Consider the following 17,325-nt stretch of genomic DNA (forward strand, 5'->3'; position numbering starts at 1 on the left):
GTGACGCTCCGTTCGAATTAGTGTATTAAAGGAGAGCAAGTTCGGGTGAAGGTTCGAGTATGTGCGAGTAAATTTGTTGTACAGGTAAGCTATAAAGCAAAGCTTCGTCAGCACGTGTTGAGAAAGTTGCATCCCATCAATCGCATTGCTTGCAAGCCAATATATGCCTCCAAAGCCAAATCCAAGTTGTAGTTCCCCTTCGTGCAACCCCATCAGCCCATCAGGGGTCATTTTCGCAGCACTCATACACTTCCCTGGACCGGCAATTCCCAATATTGAATCCAATAGGTCGATCACCAGAGTGCAATTGCCTCAAGTAAAATGCGCACATAGCTTAACTTGAGCTTGCAAGGTGTCGAAACAGAAAGAGTAGACAAAGAAAAGAGGTACTCACGCGCCGTGCACACTGTTCCGGCAGCTTCAAGGCCTTCAGTGGAAAGCCGATCTACAGACCAAACGAAGTCTGTCAATCAAACACAGGGGGAAAGAGAATGGCCATTAAAAGAAGATGGGGAAGAGTACGGAGAAAAGGGGAAGCGCAAAAAGAAGAAGGCGGTGTCTTTTGGAGGGGGGGGATCGTCACTCTATACACGCTAACTGGTGCATCTGGGGTATTTTCAACGCCCTTGCAGATTGTGATACGCTCAATTTAATTGCTGGTCTCAATTGTTATCGTGGTTGGGCGTGATCTGCGTTTTGGGCACACTTTGGGATACTTTGGTGGACTTTGGGCGCAATACGAGCTGAGCGCGGTACAGTTTCGTAGTCGCTAGTGTGTATGCAGCTAGAGTCTATACTTCTTTGGGCTGTCTAGTTCCAACCTCACTATATCTAATGGAGTGATCACGTCGGGTAGAAGAGAGCTGCGCAGAAAGTAAACAGTGGAATCCCGACCAAAACAAAGCAATCTTTGGTTCGCGGCTAACCGGAAAGGGAACCGAGGTTATGTTTCCAGCATCAGATATCAAATTCATTCGGGGTATGAGGATGCAACTAAGACGAATTCGATCATTTCAACGATCTATTCCTCTCTCAAATTATGTATTGTCACTTTCAGAGTCCCAGTTGCTGGGCTTTGGTCTGTAAATCCTTGAGAGTACGTCTTTCAAGCGCAGCTCCATATACCATGTTACATTTGAGATCGACAAATGTGTCTATATCTGTGGAGCGGTTAAAATATGGACTGAGAGAAGACCAACAAGTCAATAACTTACCATGGGTGAGTCCATTGATTCCCTCCAGAAGAGCCAGCTTCTCTGCCCGGGTCCATGGGTCACAGGTAATCATGCTTTGAACCTCGGTCAATTCAAAGTGTTTGTACTTGACGGGAATTTGGTAGGCGTTAGAATGTCTTTCAAGCAATCGACCATCATTCAGTGCATCTTTGATAGCTTTGAGACTCTTCATGATATCGCGAGATGTAGCCCATATATACGGACCAAGGAGATCATCAAGGTCTTTCGTTGTACAGATCCGGTGGCATGTGGCCCAGACAAGATCCAAGGCAATGCGAAGGTGAGGTTTTGCGCCATCTCCTGCAGACTTGTAGGTGCGAAAGGCCGCGACAAGGAGCTTGATCAAGTCGGGCACAACATGCGCTTCAAACTGATTCACCAAGTGCCCGCCAAGGTCATCATGTTCGTAGGCCGGAGCTTCCTCAACGATGATTGACTGGCCTTCATTGAGAATGCTGTTGGCAATCAGTCGACAACGGTCTATTGGGTAATGGGTGGAATGGGGTTCTTGGGCCATGGCTTTGTAGAGGTCGCGTAGCCGTTGGATCAGCTTTCCTGTGCCTGTAAATCGCTCCTCCAGGGAGACATCGGCTCGGTGTTTCAAGACGCCCCTTGGTCGGCAAATAAGCTTCCAATGATCCTTGAAACCAGATTCCTTCACGTTATACTCGAGCCAGGAAAAGATGCCGACCCGGACCTCATGATCCTCAACTACATCAAGGGTGCTCCGTCGGTTTGAAGACTTATTTTCTGTAAGTGATGTAGTTGGACAGTCTGCAGCATCCTCCTTTCGACTAGTACGATCTCTTAGGTCTCGACGGGGCTGAGATGGAGTCTCCGGTGTCTGGCTCTGGGATTGATTTTGCACGGGCCGTGATTCAGTTCTGTGCAAAGGATTTCTCGGTGTGGGCTTTCGGAAATCTTTTGTTTGTGCGGAAACCTGCACCTCATCGGCGGATTGCTTGTCAGGGTGTATTGCTGGTATCGGATTGAGACTTTCTGTGGAGGAATACACATCGGGCTCAGCCTCAGGTTCAGGTTCTGCGTCATCCGAGAAGAGGTGTATGGGATAAAAGAGCGGGTTATCGTCCTGCGCATCCGCCACACTGATTTTGTCAATGCCATGGCCTTTTATGATCTCTTCGCTGGTGTCGGATTCATCCGAGTCGATGCGATTTTGCTTCTGATAATCTGACTCCTCATCGTTGCTGTCGATGTCGCTGTGGACTCCATTGGAATGGGCGTCGATGGAAGCAGGTGAACTATTCTCATCTTGCTCGCTCTGCGCTTCGGTTATCTCGGGCGACCTGGCTGGGAACAGGTCGCTAGCACGAGGCCGCGGTCGCGATTTTCCAGAACTAACACGCCGTGGGTCGTTGATGGATACAAAACCACTGGATTCGGGCTGGTATCCATCTTCCATGGGTACGAAGAGATCATTGATGCTTGAATGAACAGATGCGTGTGGAGGAGGCTGTCTCTCACCACCGTCGCTTGCCTCATTCTCGCGAATTATTTCCACATCGACTCGAGTTTGTTGTGATTCTGTAGCTTGATCTATACTTTCTGGTTCGGAGGATTGGTTGTTGTCAGACTCGGCTTGCGCGTCGTTGGATGACTGTTGTTCCTCGTTTGAAGAGCTGCGAGGAGTTGCCTTTGACTGCACTGCAATTTGACGATTTCTTAAAGCTCTGAATCGCGTCGCTGGTTCGCTGGTAGGGACGCGTCCAGCCGTTCGCGTCTCATGAGGCCGTGCTGGTGAGGTAGGTAAATCGTAAATACCGAGCCTAGGTTCGTCGTGAATCGTGCGCCGTCTCTTGGATTTTGCATTCACAGTGTTGAGATAATCCAGAGAAACCTCCGTGGACCGAGGCTTGGTTCTCTTCGGCATGTTGCGCGTGGAAGGAGAAATGGTAGGGAAGCTCATGTGGAGTCAAGTCCCTAACATCATCCCGCATGTGGAGTGCCCCTCCTAACTTCCTGTCTTCACATCTCCCCGCCATCATGGCCACGATTGGACCTTCTATCCGTGTGCTGTCCTTTTTGGACGCCTCTGCGCCTCATGTCTTCACTGCCCCAGGCAAGAAAATCCACGAGTCCCAGGATGTAGCGACCTTCCTTACCTCAAAGGCCTACGCTGATATCATGACTTGGCTGTTACAACTCAACCGATCGATGTTTCCCTTAAAATCAGACGATGGCACTACACAACCTTGGGTTATCAACAGCGATGCGATTCAATTCTCCGCTCCTATCCGACAATTGCAATTACTTCTCTCCAGCCTCGAAGATATCATCCAGGAAGTCCCACCTGATACTGGTCCACGGAGGTTTGGAAATATTAGCTTTCGAAGATGGTGTGAGGTGGTTGAGAGTCGCGCGACAGCCCTGTTACAAGAATGTTTGCCGGCGGAGCTCCTACAGAGAGTGTCACCAAATGGGGATGGTGTGACCGCAGGCGAAGAATTGAAAGCATACCTCGTGGGCAGCTGGGGTAGCGGACAGCGTCTAGACTACGGCACCGGCCATGAACTTAGCTTCCTTGCTTTTCTAGGCGGGTTGTGGAAGTTGAATGCATTCCCCAATGCCGAGCCTGGGGTCGAAGAAAGAGCTATTGTTATCGGGGTCATCCAGCCGTGCGTGTACCTCTGGATCAACAGCATATCGAGTTCTCTGCCGTGCTAACAACTGTCTAGATATTTGGAACTGGTCAGGAAACTCATTAAAACATACACCCTCGAGCCCGCCGGTTCCCACGGTGTCTGGGGGCTTGATGATCACTCTTTTGTCCCTTACATATTTGGCTCTGCTCAGTATTCACCTGCAATCACCGACTCTGATTTAACGCCGGAAGAGGGCTCGCTGCCGAATTCTCCTGATCCGAGTGGCGTTGTCAAAGGTAATATTGTTGAAAAGGAACGACAGTCTAACTTGTACTTCTCCGCAATCGGTTTCATATACGATGTGAAGAAGGGCCCCTTCTGGGAACACAGTCGTATTCTTTATGATATATCAGGTATTCAAACTGGCTGGGGTAAGATTAATAAGGTATGTGTTCCTCGAGGTACATTGAAACCATTGGCCTAACAAGAAGTCTTTAGGGGATGGTGAAAATGTACAACGCGGAAGTTCTTTCAAAGTTCCCCGTGGTTCAGCATTTTCCCTTTGGGAGTCTATTTAGCTGGGACAAGGATCCCAATGCCATCCCACCTCCCTCCACAGCCCATGCAACGTCTGGGCCTCAGGCCAGGCCCGTCGCCCCAGATCTCGGTCATGCTTCCATTGCCACTCCTCGTCCGGCACCTGAATCTGGCACCCAAGCACCTTGGGCCAATTCAGCAGCGGGCGCGCGAACCATGCTTCCAATGAGTGGAACCGCGGCTCCATGGACTACCACGAGAAGAGAAGGTATTCCGGGTGGTGCAACAAGGATCCCTTCTTCTCTCCCGGATAATTCAAGGCTACCCTCGGGGCTTATGGCGCAGACTACAGCTCCTCGGACATCCTCACAACTTCCACCCACACAGAGTGGTGATGCTGAAGTGCATACCAAGGCCCCCTGGGCTAAATAATAATGAACGGATACCACGAATGAAAATCACGATCTTTCATTGCCTCATTACTTCAATGGCCCACGCTTTGATAATCATCTACCATATGCAACAACAAAAAATCTAAATAGGCGAAAATCGGCTCGATGACCATGCGAGCGAATCACGAGGACATTTGAGGTCCGCTGCCAAGAAGTCGGGCCGGAGTCCACCAAATGCCAAGCCCACCAAATCGATGTTGCCTTATGAACTATTCTTATATTGTAGCGCACAGATACTGTAATCCTCTCCCTTGTAAACCCATTGTCAGATTCTCTGGATAAACACCAACGCTAAACAACTTGGCATCATGAATTGCCCCTCCCGGACCGACGATACTCTCCTGCATGATGAGTGGAACCAAAATCCGCCGCGGTTCGCTCCTGACCTGACGACACGCGAAGATCTTATTGGTATTTCAAACGCCCGCGAGCTTAAAGATGGGGAAAATAGTCTAGCCATTATTCAAAGTCATCCCAGTTTAGCTTATACTCATCCGCTTGAGAGGTCAGATCCGGGGATACGCCTCTATTGGGGGCCGGGGGCGTCCACCGGTATCAAGATCTCATTAATATCGTCATAATTTCATTTCTGACCCATGAATAGGACCCCTCGTTCCCCAAAAGACCAATGTGAGCATTGGTCACAAAGAACTATATCTAAACAAGACTACTTGGTCTTATCAAAAATTCAAGGACTGGGTACTTTGGCTGCTCTCAGTTCTCTGTGTTTCTGCATTGATTTCCAACGACAGCCTCAGAAAGTACTTCAACCCACCGCTTGTTCCCAACCCAGCTTTTCCTGTTGCTCAACAAGACCCAGAGCCAGCTAAACGATCAAGCTGTGCCACAAGCGGTGTCCGCGGCGCTGCATATGATCTTCCTCTACATATTGCAGCGTTGTTCATCATCCTCGGAACGTCCACAATTGCATGTGCATTCCCAATTCTCGCGACTCGGTTCCCGCGACTTCATATCCCGACCTCATTTCTGTTTTTCGTCAGCCATTTTGGAACGGGTGTTTTGATCGCTACTGCATTCGTACATCTACTTCCTACTGCATTCCAATCATTGAATGATCCATGTCTATCCGGTTTCTGGACGAGTGACTACCCAGCCATACCGGGTGCTATTGCACTAGCTGGTGTGTTCTTTATCACGATCATCGAGATGGTATTTAGCCCGGCCCAGAGTATCTGCCGTGGCGGCAATCATGGCTCCTCGCAGCCAGCCCTGCCACGTCCCGACAGAGATATTTCAACACAAAATCCTGATTTGAGCCCATTCGGGCCTCGAGCGCCGAGCTCTCACTCCGCCACGCCGGATCTACGAACTCATGTGCGTGGCATGGGTCCCCTGGTCGGACGATCTTCCAGTATAAGCCGAGCTATCAATCGTATGGGCGATGAAAACGACTCAATCATCCGAGTCTCCTCAGCGCCTGAGGTTCAAACACATCACGAGAAAGAAAATGGAACTATCCAATCCGATGTAGAGCGGCATGAGGACGTTCATATTCTCTCCCCGGAGCAAAAGCACAAGAAAGAGACTATGCAGGTTTATCTTCTTGAGATGGGCATTCTGTTTCACAGTGTTTTTATTGGAATGTCGCTCAGTGTATCTATTGGGAATGAATTTGTCATCCTGTTGATCGCCATTGTATTCCATCGTGAGTTTTGCCTGTTTTCACCTCCTTATGGATGGCCTGCTAATAACCCACAGAAACTTTTGAGGGGCTAGCACTGGGTTCCCGAATTGCATCGCTTCCCTGGTCAGAAGGGCAACTTCAACCTTGGTTCATGTCTCTTGCGTATGGCTGCACGTACGTTTCCTGGGCTCACAAACAACTCTGCGAGATCTGAATACTGACAGAAGAATTAGGACACCTATTGGACAAGCCATTGGCCTTGCAACTCACACACTCTACAGCCCAGACTCGGAAGTCGGCTTGCTGGTTGTTGGTGTTATGAACGCCATCTCTGCTGGACTTTTGATATTCGCCTCTCTCGTAGAGTTGATGTCAGAAGACTTCCTCAGTGACGAGAGTTGGCGCGTCCTTCGTGGAAGAAGACGTGTCTATGCCTGTCTTTTGGTCTTCATGGGCGCATTCTGCATGTCTATTGTTGGTGCTTGGGCTTAGGTCATACTGGGTGTTACTGGTCTGTCGTTTTTTATGGCGTTCTGCGGCTAACTGGCGACTTCTGGCATGCTTTCTGGTGCGAATTTGGCCATCAAATGGGGTTATTCATCAATCTTCGGTAGACCTTTTTGTTTGCACTCGATATTCACTGAAAATAGGAAGCTCTTATGCGATATCGACAAGGATAAATTGAGATATCTTTACGTCTCTGCCAATCAGAGGCCTTTTCTTTGGAAATATATCATGAGAATTTTCACTATTCCTTACATTATCTCATTTTTGGGCGTTTACCTGCTTTCTTTTGATGTGTTTCTTCCGTCCGCCAAAATCTCCCCGAGTGGTTTCAAATATGCTCCCCCTCACCACTTACTTACATCCACAAGATGCACCCACAGTTTCACCATCCTTGATGCACCCACAGGTATTTGACCCCGGGGCTAGCATTCCATGGCATCCAGAAAGACAACAACGATAATATCCATCTTGGCACCTGGGACAATCTTTGTAGCTGTCACATTTAGTCACGGCTGTAGGTCCTGGGCTTGCAGTAGTCGTGGTAGTCGTCACTGACCGGGCTCCAAGACAGAAATTTCTCAATCCTTTGGCCCATGCTGCCGCGAAGCTACAGCTACCGTCGCTTGATCTGAGTATAGGGTTCAACTCCATAAGCTTGGTAACCGTAACATCAAAGTTTTCCACAAACTCGTTGCAAGTCTCTGGGTCGTTAGGGAAGTTGCTTTTTATGTGGTTGCAGCCGGTCATCATATCGGCAGGTGCATCTGTCGTTGAGGTCGGAGTCTGGGTTGTGGTTGTTGAGGGGACATCTGTGGTGACAGGCAATGTCTCAGTAGTAACCGAAGATGTCTCTGTGGATGATGAAATAGGGCTTGGTGTGGAGGAAGGTTGAGTGGTTGAAGGCTCAACTGTGCTGGTAATTGGATCACCATTCTCATCTGCCTGGGGTAAGTCTGTGGGATCTGGTGATACCGTGGTATATGTATACCCGGGATATGACCAAATTGCGATTCCTCCGCCAGTGGGCCAGACTAGTGGACAGGAGTGTTGCTCAAATGAAGTTGATGTTGATACTTGTGCGCCGCACCGAGTCTCAACGCTGCAGGTTGTCGAGAAACAGGATGTCGTCGAAACATTTTCTGATATAGTACTTGTTGCGCAAAACACCTCGCAATTTGTAACAGGAGCTCCAGTACTGCAAGAAGCTGATGTGGTGCTAGGCTGAGGATTGGAGGTGGCGCTCGAGTTCTCACTCGCTTCTGCCTCTTTGGCGTCATCGACTAATTCGCTTGCAATGACAGAAATCTCAGTCAAAGGTCCAGTCAAGGATCCAAGACTGGCTGTGCCATCTAGAATTGCTGAGAGAGTGTTTCCAATTGAGTCAAGAATAAACCCAGCACTGCTGACATGATTACAGAATATCAAGCAAAGACCAGGAAGCGAAAACTCTAACCCATGGCCAAAGCCACTTGTTCCTACATTTTATTGTTAGTTAATACACTGTAATGAGATCAGGGAAACACTTACCTGACTGGGCATCTTTGATCACGGCGGCCGCGGAGCTGGCTTTAGAAGAATCCGCAGTGCTAGAAGAAAACGCAATGACAGCGTCAGAAACACTGCTTAACTCCGATGCCAATGATATAGCAGAACTGATAGCAGCAGCTGCTGATAGTGTAGTAATAGGCACCACAACCCCACTGGAATCTGTGGTACCTGTGATTGTTGTGGCCACTGGGCCGTCCGGACTATCAGATGTGACAACCGTAGTGACTATTGGCGGGAGAGTGAATTGAGAAGACGGAAACATATCGTCTGAAGTCAGTGTGCTTGTTTGGGTTGGAAGTGCGCTCGAGCTCCGAGGCACAGGTGGAATAGTAGGCTCCGGAATTGGAGGGAATCCCGTTATGCGTGTGCTGGCAGTGACAGACTTCCAGACAAGTCCTCCAGGTCCAACCACAATTGACGTAGGTAAACCATCAATATTCGTGGTCACTGTGGTAGTGCCAGTAATTGTGGTGAGTTGACTGATAGTAGTAGGAGTATAAGTGATTTCCACTGTACTCAACCCATCCAACGCCGTGAGGGTCAATACTGTGCTTGTAGCAGCTGGCAAAGAAGGAAACGATGTTGGATTGCTTGTTGAGCTGGGCAAGACCGATGTTGGAGTTGGTCCTGGAGTAGGCCCAGTTGTCACAGATTGGCCAGTTGACCTCGGGCTCGAGCTAGTACGAGATGATGCTGAAGAAGTTGGGCCAGGAAGGAAGGTTATAGTGATCCCATCTGTGGTGAGAGCAACCGGCTCAGTCTGAGACGATGGAAAGGCGACCGTGTATGTTCCAATAATGAGCCCATTGGGTCCAAAAATGATAGTGTGTTCATCTTGCACAATGGTGGTTGTCTGAGTGCCGATTGTATATGTTGTCCCGCTGAATATGATCTCTGCATGACTCCCTGGTACACCGCTTGGATTATCACCGGGGCTTGTTGTGATTGTGGTAATTGAGGTGCTTTGTGTACTGCTAGCAGAAGAGCCAGTGCTACCAGCTGATTGTTCGGGATTGTTGTGAGATATTTGGACCAATTTCGATTCATTGCAGCTTTTTCCAGTCAGTACATTATGCCACGAATGGAATAGTCCATATTTTACCTGTACTCCGATGGAAGATAACAGTCATCTCCACACGGAAGTGTGGGATTTCCATTCACAACAGGACAAAGTTTGCGTTCATCGTAGCATGTATACAAAGACTCAAGATAGCATTGAGCCGCACATCGCAATGTTCGAATGCCATCTAGAATAGGACATAGTAAGTCACTGTAGCAGGTATACTACTCAGAGTTGTCAGTCACTCATCCCATGGCACAGAGGGAATAGCACCTTACCTGAACTCTGCTATAGGACTGCCCTGCGCACGAGAGTTGTGTGGTATATTGCGACTCTGATTCAGATAGGGATCTCTCTTCGGGAGCCCAAAAGTGATTCAGCGCACGATGCTCCTCAAAATAGAGTCGTACACCTCTTCTTCCTGGTCTGGCCTGGGGATCGTATTGGAAAAGTGCTTTCCCTCTTCTTGTGTCGAAGGCTTCATCTGCATCAGGAGCAGCCGCGTTCAGGGCCTGGTACTGATGTACAGTGACTGGAATACCTGGAATCAAGGCTTGAATCTTCTGGATCAACAGTATAATGGCCCAGTCATACATTAGCCCGTCAATGTAATAGACGCTAGTATCAGCGCTAGTATCCCCGTCTACAGCAGCATCTCGCTCTTTCTGGGGGGTCACAATGAACGCAGAAGTGAGCTCATCTTCGACGGGGAAAAAGTCCCGGACTCCTCTTAAGCTCTGGAATTGGACGCCGAATATTGCGTCAATTCCAGTGTCCAAGAAGTTGAGAGCCGTTAGTTGAAACATTGTCTGGGGACTGCGGCCACGAGCGTAGTCTTCGTGTGGATCGAAAGAGTTGTCCTCACTGATTATCGAGTCAGTAAGCTGTAATCGCAGTATAACCAGAAATTGAAATCACGTACAATATATGAGCAAACCAGACAGCCTCTTTGGACACGATGACGATAATAGAGCAGCCGCAGAGACCCTCTAGTCCCATTTCAAACGGTAAGTTAACACCATCGATTTCGAACTTTCGAAACTCTGCCGAGTTTCCTATTGTTTCCGGTGTTAATACTCGAATCATGTTCCGATTATTGTTGAACCTGTTCCTCAGGTACGTGTCCATTCTATCAGGTGTTGGATCGATATGCGCAAATTGTCTCTTTGTGAGACTTTGGGGATCTTTAAGTCCTGTTTTCGGGCCAGCAAACTCATCGTGGAGATCTCGATCAAACGATCTTTTGCGTAGAACACTAAGATGATCTGTGGCCTTCTTACTGCATCTTCCACGGCACGAGCTCGTAATTGCACGCCGAACGAGCTCGTTTTGAGGTCTACAAAATGGTCAGCCATGTATCTGTATGCCATAGTCATATTTTAGAGGTTCTGACCTGTCAGTGTACGATGATTCGTTGAGACCAATTGTTTTGATGTTGTCAACAAACGTAAATCTAAATTAGAAGGTCAACATCTTTGCCACATTATTCGAAACTGTGCCGTGGGCGACGATGGGTTACCAACCTGCCTTGCTTGTTGATGAGTGGCTGCCGAGATAAAACTAGGTTCAAGAGACCTAGGACTAGGAATGTCAACAAGTATCTTGAGGATAACATCATAAACAGGAAGCAAAAGTCCCAATGCTTAATCTTGTTCCTGGTTGTTGGACGATGCTTGTAGCTATTTCTCTAAAAGGTTGACCAAGAACTTGCTTTTTATAATACCACGAGCTGAGTATCAACAACAGAGAGAACCCCGAAAGCCCGCCAACTCGCATGATTTAAGCCTCTTCATGATGTGTACAATATGCATCAAAGCCCTCTAAGAGATAATAACCATGTATCTTCTGGCTAGAGCTTACATGCTATTTCGGCGATACCGATGTACCTGCGTTGTTTAGGGCTATTGAAAAGCCTGATGTCAGCCTCAAGAAAACAGACCAAACATGTGCAGTGGCCCGGGTTCTTCTAATATAAAATACTTGGCAGCTGAGATTGAGGCCTATAGATATTATCGTCCCAATTATGATCATCGTGTGAAATGACTGAATTGGCTAAGAGGAATTCTGGGCTGAATCTTCCATGAAAGTCGCGGAAAATTTGGCCGACCAGGTGAGGCTCTTGGATTAACACTTTTGCAGGGCAGTGCCCTAACTTTTAGTTTATTTCAGACCACGCCGACAGGCCCTAACGCCATCATGCGTTAGTTTCTACTTAGAGAAATGCCCGGATCCTTCCATTTGTTCCAGGTCTAGTGCTGATCGGCTGCATAAAGGACTTAATCTTGGCCTTGCTTGGCGTTGAAGTGAAAAACAGGCCTATCTGTTTGCGACGTTGCTTTTCACTTTTCATCGATCCTTAGAAAGCCCTGTTGGGAGCTTTAAGGTAAGAGTTGATTCTTGTTATCTAACACGCTCATGCCCAATTTGCGATGACATGCTAAACCAAGTCAAAGCGTTGAATAGACCAAATAAAGGTTGTAAGTTATACCTAGCTGACTCTCGCCCGCTTCTCGTATTTTACAATGCACGCACTTCTCTCACATACTACCGTGTGATCTTGAGTTTCTATTGAAATAATCTCAGCTAGGTAGCCGGCAGCCGGCAGCCGACGACATACAACTTGCACATTGGCTGTATAATAATACGTAATATAACTTAATGGACAATATTTGAAGATTTTCCCATTGAGATAATTTGTACGAGAAAGCTCTTTGTATTTGAATTCCATTGATGATATTGCACTGTTTTAAGCTATTTCTCTCATTGAAATCGGTTATATTAAATCGAACCATATGAGCTTTTCTACATTTGGCCATTAGCTTTGTAGGCTTGGCTTTCCCTGATCCGCTGGGAGTCAAGTATCCAGTAGATCTGGCGTAATGTGCGCATTCAATATTTTTCATTGAATATATGCCTTACTGGCTAGCAAGCAATAACTGCAAATTCAGCATAGGACTCAAATTAGACGGAAATTGAGCACTTGCGCCACATATTCTCAATGAAGAAATATTATATCCCAATTATGTGGTCTAAGATATAGTCTTTAGATCCTTCGCTGTTACCGTTTTCTATCCTCCTCAGCATTTAACCCACTCTCATGGGAGGGGGGAAATTTCTTTTTTGTGATTTTTGTGTATGAGCATTGGGGTCATAGAGAGACATTTTGAGTCGTAGCTCTAGAACAATTTCGCAGCTCTCTCATGGAAATTCAACATCATGTCTATTTAAAGTAATGTGCTAGGGCATTATACGTATGTCAGCTTATGATTCATGAGTTGGCTATCTCTGGTCCTGAATGGAGGGAGATAAATGAATAAATAGTTGACCAAACTTTTTTCGGGTCATGAGCACTTGAACTATAATTTGCTATTTTTGCCATATATTCTCTAAGCTCTACGTAAGGGAATAAATAGGCCGTGCAATGGCGCCGCCGGTAAGCCTTGTCTCATATAACCACCCAGGGGCTTGACCAAGGCTAAGGCAGTGATAAATCCGAACTTAATATATGTAACACAAGGAACACGGAGAGTATTCTAGTCCGATAAAGGCTGGGGTTTTCATGTTTAGTCAAAAGCGCTTCACTCCGCTCCATCCGCCCAGATGCCAAGATTTTGGCGCCAAGGATTCCAACCCTTCCAGCGGAATGTCGCCACTCCCTACCACATATACAGACTGAGCGTCCAATTTGAAAGCCTTGGAATAAAGATATCTTTCCAGGCTCTATTGGTACGCCGCATATATGCTGGCATAACTGAGATAGATAACCCCTGCCGATCCTTCGAGTAAAGACCAAGATTCTCGAATAAGTGTCTAGCCTTGGTGGGCTCTCGACGAATTTGCCTAGGCGTGGCATTCCGTGACCAAGCCCACACTATTTATTTGGTACATATTCATAAATTTCATTGTTACTTTATGGCTCATGTATTTAATCCGAGCATTGGAAGGTGGAAGTCGTCAGGAAAGGGAAGGTTGTCGCCGGAATGGCAGTGATTGGGCCTAGGGATGCATTCAATCCCAACTCAACCCACGTCTATACCTTGGCGACTCATAATCACGGTCCTCTTCGATCCACACATGTGCGCACATGTGCGCACACCTATCCAAGCAGCTTGCTATCTCGTCCAACATCTCGTAATGCCAGGTCGGGCCCTGTTTGGTATGACTTGGCCAAGACTTCGCCACACATTTTACTGGTCACTGTGTTTTGAATTATTTATAAAGCCCTCCTAAATTCCCCAGGTTTCCAGCTTTCGAGCAGTGAATCTATTCATCATCATGAGTGAAAAGGTTGCTTCTCGCCCTTCCGGGCCTGAGATCAATGAAACGCTCTCCAAGCCAGCCCATTCTCTTCCTTACAAAATCGTTTTACAAGAGCTGGGCAGTCAGATCGATGAAGGTCTCGGCAATGATGAAGCAGCACGTCGCTTGCAGCAATACGGCCCCAATAAGCTGGAAGATGGCAAGGGTATTTCGGTTCTTAAAATTCTCGTTGGACAGGTCGCCAATGCGATGATGCTAGTTAAGCCTACCACCTCCCAGGAACTACAAAGGAACACACGTATCTGATCTTATTCTTTGACATAGGTCCTCATCCTGGCAATGGCCGTCAGTTTCGGCATTCAGTCATGGATTGAGGGCGGATTTATCTGTGCTGTGATCGTGCTCAATATTGTTGTTGGTTTCTTCCAGGAATATGCTGCGGAGAAGACTATGGAGTCTCTCCATTCTCTGAGTTCTCCAACTGGCGTCGTGTCCCGCAATGGTCAGACATTTTCGGTGCCTTCATTGGAGATCGTGCCTGGCGACATGGTAGAGCTGAAGACTGGCGATACCGTCCCTGCAGACCTGAGGTGAGCAAATATTTTCTCGGCCATGCGTTGGCCATAATTGTAGCTTCCATGTCTCGAAGCTAATCAATTTTTAGACTGGTTGAAGCAGTCAACTTTGAAACCGATGAGGCCCTTCTCACCGGTGAATCTCTGCCGGTTCAAAAGGAGGTCGACTCTATCTTCAAGGAGGATACTGGTCCCGGAGACCGCCTCAATATCGCATACAGCTCCAGCACAGTCACCCGTGGTCGCGCTCGCGGCATAGTTTTTCGCACCGGTATGGGCACTGAAATTGGCTCAATCGCTGCAGCTCTTCGCGAAAGTAATTCGAACGTTCGTCAGGTCAAACGCGGCCCCGATGGCGAGACTAAGAAGCGCTGGTATCTACAGGCATGGACACTCACTGGCACTGACGCCGTTGGAAGATTCCTAGGCGTGAACGTCGGGACTTCATTGCAACGCAAGCTGTCTAAGCTGGCTATTATTCTCTTCGGCGTCGCAGTTCTGTTTGCTATCATTGTGATGAGTGCCAACCTTTGGAGTTCCCAGAGTGAGGTCATTCTCTATGCTGTTGGAACCGGGCTGAGTATGATTCCCGCCTGTCTGGTTGTCGTGTTGACTATTACCATGGCTGTTGGAAGCAAGCGTATGGCTGAGAGACATGTTATTGTTCGCAAGCTTGACTCTCTCGAGGCCCTTGGCTCTGTGACCAACATTTGCTCTGACAAAACCGGCACATTGACTCAGGGAAAGATGGTCGTACGCAAGTCGTGGGTGCCTGCTCTTGGAACATACTCTGTTGAATCTTCCGACGAGCCTTTCAATCCAACCTTGGGAAATATGACATTCAGCTCTGCGGCTCCTGAAAACCACGATACGGAAAAGGATGAAGGCTCTTTCGCTTGTCTTGATCTCTTGTGTCCTGAGCTTGAAGATTTCCTCAACGTCGCTTCAATGGCGAACTTGGCACACGTTTATCTGTCAGAAGAAAACGAATGGCATGCCCGCGGTGAACCCACCGAGATTGCGATCGAGGTCTTCGCTTCGCGCTTTAACTGGAACCGTGATCGCTGGACTAAGGGCTCCAATATTACCTGGCACCAAAAGGCCGAGTTTCCTTTTGATTCCACCGTCAAGAAGATGTCTGTCCTCTATAGTACTCTTACAAATGATGAAGAGAAAACCATGGTTTTCAGCAAAGGGGCCGTTGAACGTATCCTTGATGCTTCAACTACCATCGTTTGGGATAAGGGCTCAACTCCGATTACTTTGACAGATGACCACCGTCAGACTATTCTTCGCAATATGGACGAATTAGCTTGCCTGGGTCTTCGAGTCCTTGCCTTTGCTCAGAGATCATTCGATCCATCCACTCGTGTGTTGGAAGGCATGGATTACCAACGGGATGAAGTAGAGAAGAACCTCCAGTTCCTCGGGTTGGTAGGAATCTACGACCCCCCTCGAACTGAAACGGCTGGTGCTGTTGCTGCTTGCTATCGTGCTGGCATTTCGGTGCACATGGTCACTGGAGATCACCCTGCAACAGCAAAAGCCATTGCCAAGCTGGTTGGTATAATTCCGTCCAACTTGAGCGAGGTCTCAGTCGAAGTTGAGAAAGCCATGGTACTCACCGCAAGCGAATTTGATAAAATGACTGATGAAGAGGTTGATGCATTGCCTATCCTCCCCCGGGTCATCGCGCGCTGTGCTCCACAGACTAAGGTCCGTATGATTGATGCGCTTCATAGAAGAGGTGCTTCGGTTGCCATGACCGGCGATGGAGTGAACGATTCTCCTTCTCTGAAACACTCAGATGTTGGAATTGCTATGGGAAAGGCAGGCTCCGATGTGGCTAAGGACGTCTCTGATATTATCCTCACAGATGATAATTTTGCTTCAATTCTGAATGCTGTTGAAGAAGGTCGCCGAATCTTTGATAACATTCAAAAGTTTGTACTTCACTTGCTGTCAGAGAATATCGCCCAGGCTTGTACCCTTTTGATCGGACTTGCCTTCAAAGATCTTGATGGCCAGTCAGTTTTCCCTTTGTCACCAGTTGAAATCATCTGGGTCATTATGATTACTTCCGGCATGCCTGATATGGGACTTGGTATGGAAGTGGCGGCTCCTGATATCATGGATCGTCCGCCTCAATCGGTGAGAACCCAAGAAACCTAAAGACTAGAATGCTAAATGCTAACAGTTGAGCAGAAACAAGGCATCTTCACATCGGAAATCGTGATCGATATTCTCGTGTATGGTCTATGGACCTCCGCGCTATGTCTTTCGTCCTTCTCTCTAGTGATGTGGGGATTCGGCGACGGCAACCTCGGACGGGGTTGTAATCGCGAGTATTCCGATGAGTGTGAGCTGGTCTTCAAGGCACGCGCTACTACATTTGTTTGCTTGACTTGGTTCGCTCTATTCTTGGCCTGGGAAATGGTCAACATGCGCCGATCCTTTTTCCGCATGCAGCCCAGGTCCAAAAAGTATTTCACGCAGTGGGCATATGACGTCTGGCGCAATCAGTTCCTCTTCTGGTCGATTCTCGCAGGCTTTATTACTGTGGTTCCTATCCTTTATATTCCGGTCATTAACCATGTGGTGTTCAAGCATACAGGAATCACATGGGAGTGGACCATCGTTGTTGTTGAGACCCTTCTGTTTTTTGTCGGTGTTGAAACCTGGAAATGGGGAAAGCGTGTCTTTTTCCGTCGTATGGGTCGGCGGCAGCACAGAAATGCCTTCCAACAGCAGGCAGGCTCGCAAGCCTGACATGAAAATAGATCACGGGTGCAACTCTGGGAGAGAAGAGGGTGCACTCGTGAGTGGAGCGAAGATGTGTTGGTCAAATTGTCATGGGCCTGTTTTGATTTCCGAAGGACGAGCTGTAGAGAGACTTTGGGGGC

The 17,325-nt window shown here is 47.9% G+C and overlaps 5 protein-coding genes across 5 annotated transcripts; 3 read left to right on the forward strand and 2 right to left on the reverse strand.

Moving 5' to 3' along the window:
- Nucleotides 1–1,053: 1,053 nt before the first annotated feature.
- On the reverse strand, nucleotides 1,054–3,126 carry N7511_001574 (uncharacterized protein; the record flags this gene model as incomplete). Its single annotated transcript, XM_057123999.1, has 2 exons — nucleotides 1,054–1,160; nucleotides 1,215–3,126. 2 exons carry the CDS (start codon nucleotides 3,124–3,126, stop codon nucleotides 1,054–1,056), a joined length of 2,019 nt encoding a protein of 672 aa, XP_056989732.1.
- Nucleotides 3,127–3,239: 113 nt separating this feature from the next.
- N7511_001575 (serine/threonine-protein phosphatase 2A activator) lies at nucleotides 3,240–4,807 on the forward strand (the record flags this gene model as incomplete). Its single annotated transcript, XM_057124000.1, has 3 exons — nucleotides 3,240–3,871; nucleotides 3,932–4,283; nucleotides 4,337–4,807. The coding sequence occupies 3 exons, from the start codon at nucleotides 3,240–3,242 to the stop codon at nucleotides 4,805–4,807; spliced, it is 1,455 nt and encodes a 484-aa protein (XP_056989733.1).
- Nucleotides 4,808–5,135: 328 nt separating this feature from the next.
- On the forward strand, nucleotides 5,136–6,964 carry zrfD (putative plasma membrane zinc ion transporter; the record flags this gene model as incomplete). The annotated part of the gene is made up of 4 exons (XM_057124001.1): nucleotides 5,136–5,379; nucleotides 5,432–6,493; nucleotides 6,547–6,646; nucleotides 6,706–6,964. 4 exons carry the CDS (start codon nucleotides 5,136–5,138, stop codon nucleotides 6,962–6,964), a joined length of 1,665 nt encoding a protein of 554 aa, XP_056989734.1.
- A 437-nt stretch (nucleotides 6,965–7,401) lies between these two features.
- On the reverse strand, nucleotides 7,402–10,393 carry N7511_001577 (uncharacterized protein; the record flags this gene model as incomplete). The annotated part of the gene is made up of 7 exons (XM_057124002.1): nucleotides 7,402–7,472; nucleotides 7,597–8,010; nucleotides 8,233–8,378; nucleotides 8,433–8,454; nucleotides 8,507–9,579; nucleotides 9,630–9,811; nucleotides 9,866–10,393. 7 exons carry the CDS (start codon nucleotides 10,391–10,393, stop codon nucleotides 7,402–7,404), a joined length of 2,436 nt encoding a protein of 811 aa, XP_056989735.1.
- A 3,469-nt stretch (nucleotides 10,394–13,862) lies between these two features.
- Nucleotides 13,863–17,191, forward strand: N7511_001578 (cation-translocating P-type ATPase; the record flags this gene model as incomplete). Its single annotated transcript, XM_057124003.1, has 4 exons — nucleotides 13,863–14,105; nucleotides 14,172–14,437; nucleotides 14,512–16,573; nucleotides 16,628–17,191. The coding sequence occupies 4 exons, from the start codon at nucleotides 13,863–13,865 to the stop codon at nucleotides 17,189–17,191; spliced, it is 3,135 nt and encodes a 1,044-aa protein (XP_056989736.1).
- Between the last annotated feature and the right edge of the window lie 134 nt (nucleotides 17,192–17,325).

The sequence above is a fragment of the Penicillium nucicola genome, assembly GCF_028828085.1.
Source record: "Penicillium nucicola strain IBT 29836 chromosome Unknown utg000001l, whole genome shotgun sequence".
NCBI classification, from domain to species: Eukaryota; Fungi; Ascomycota; class Eurotiomycetes; order Eurotiales; family Aspergillaceae; genus Penicillium; species Penicillium nucicola.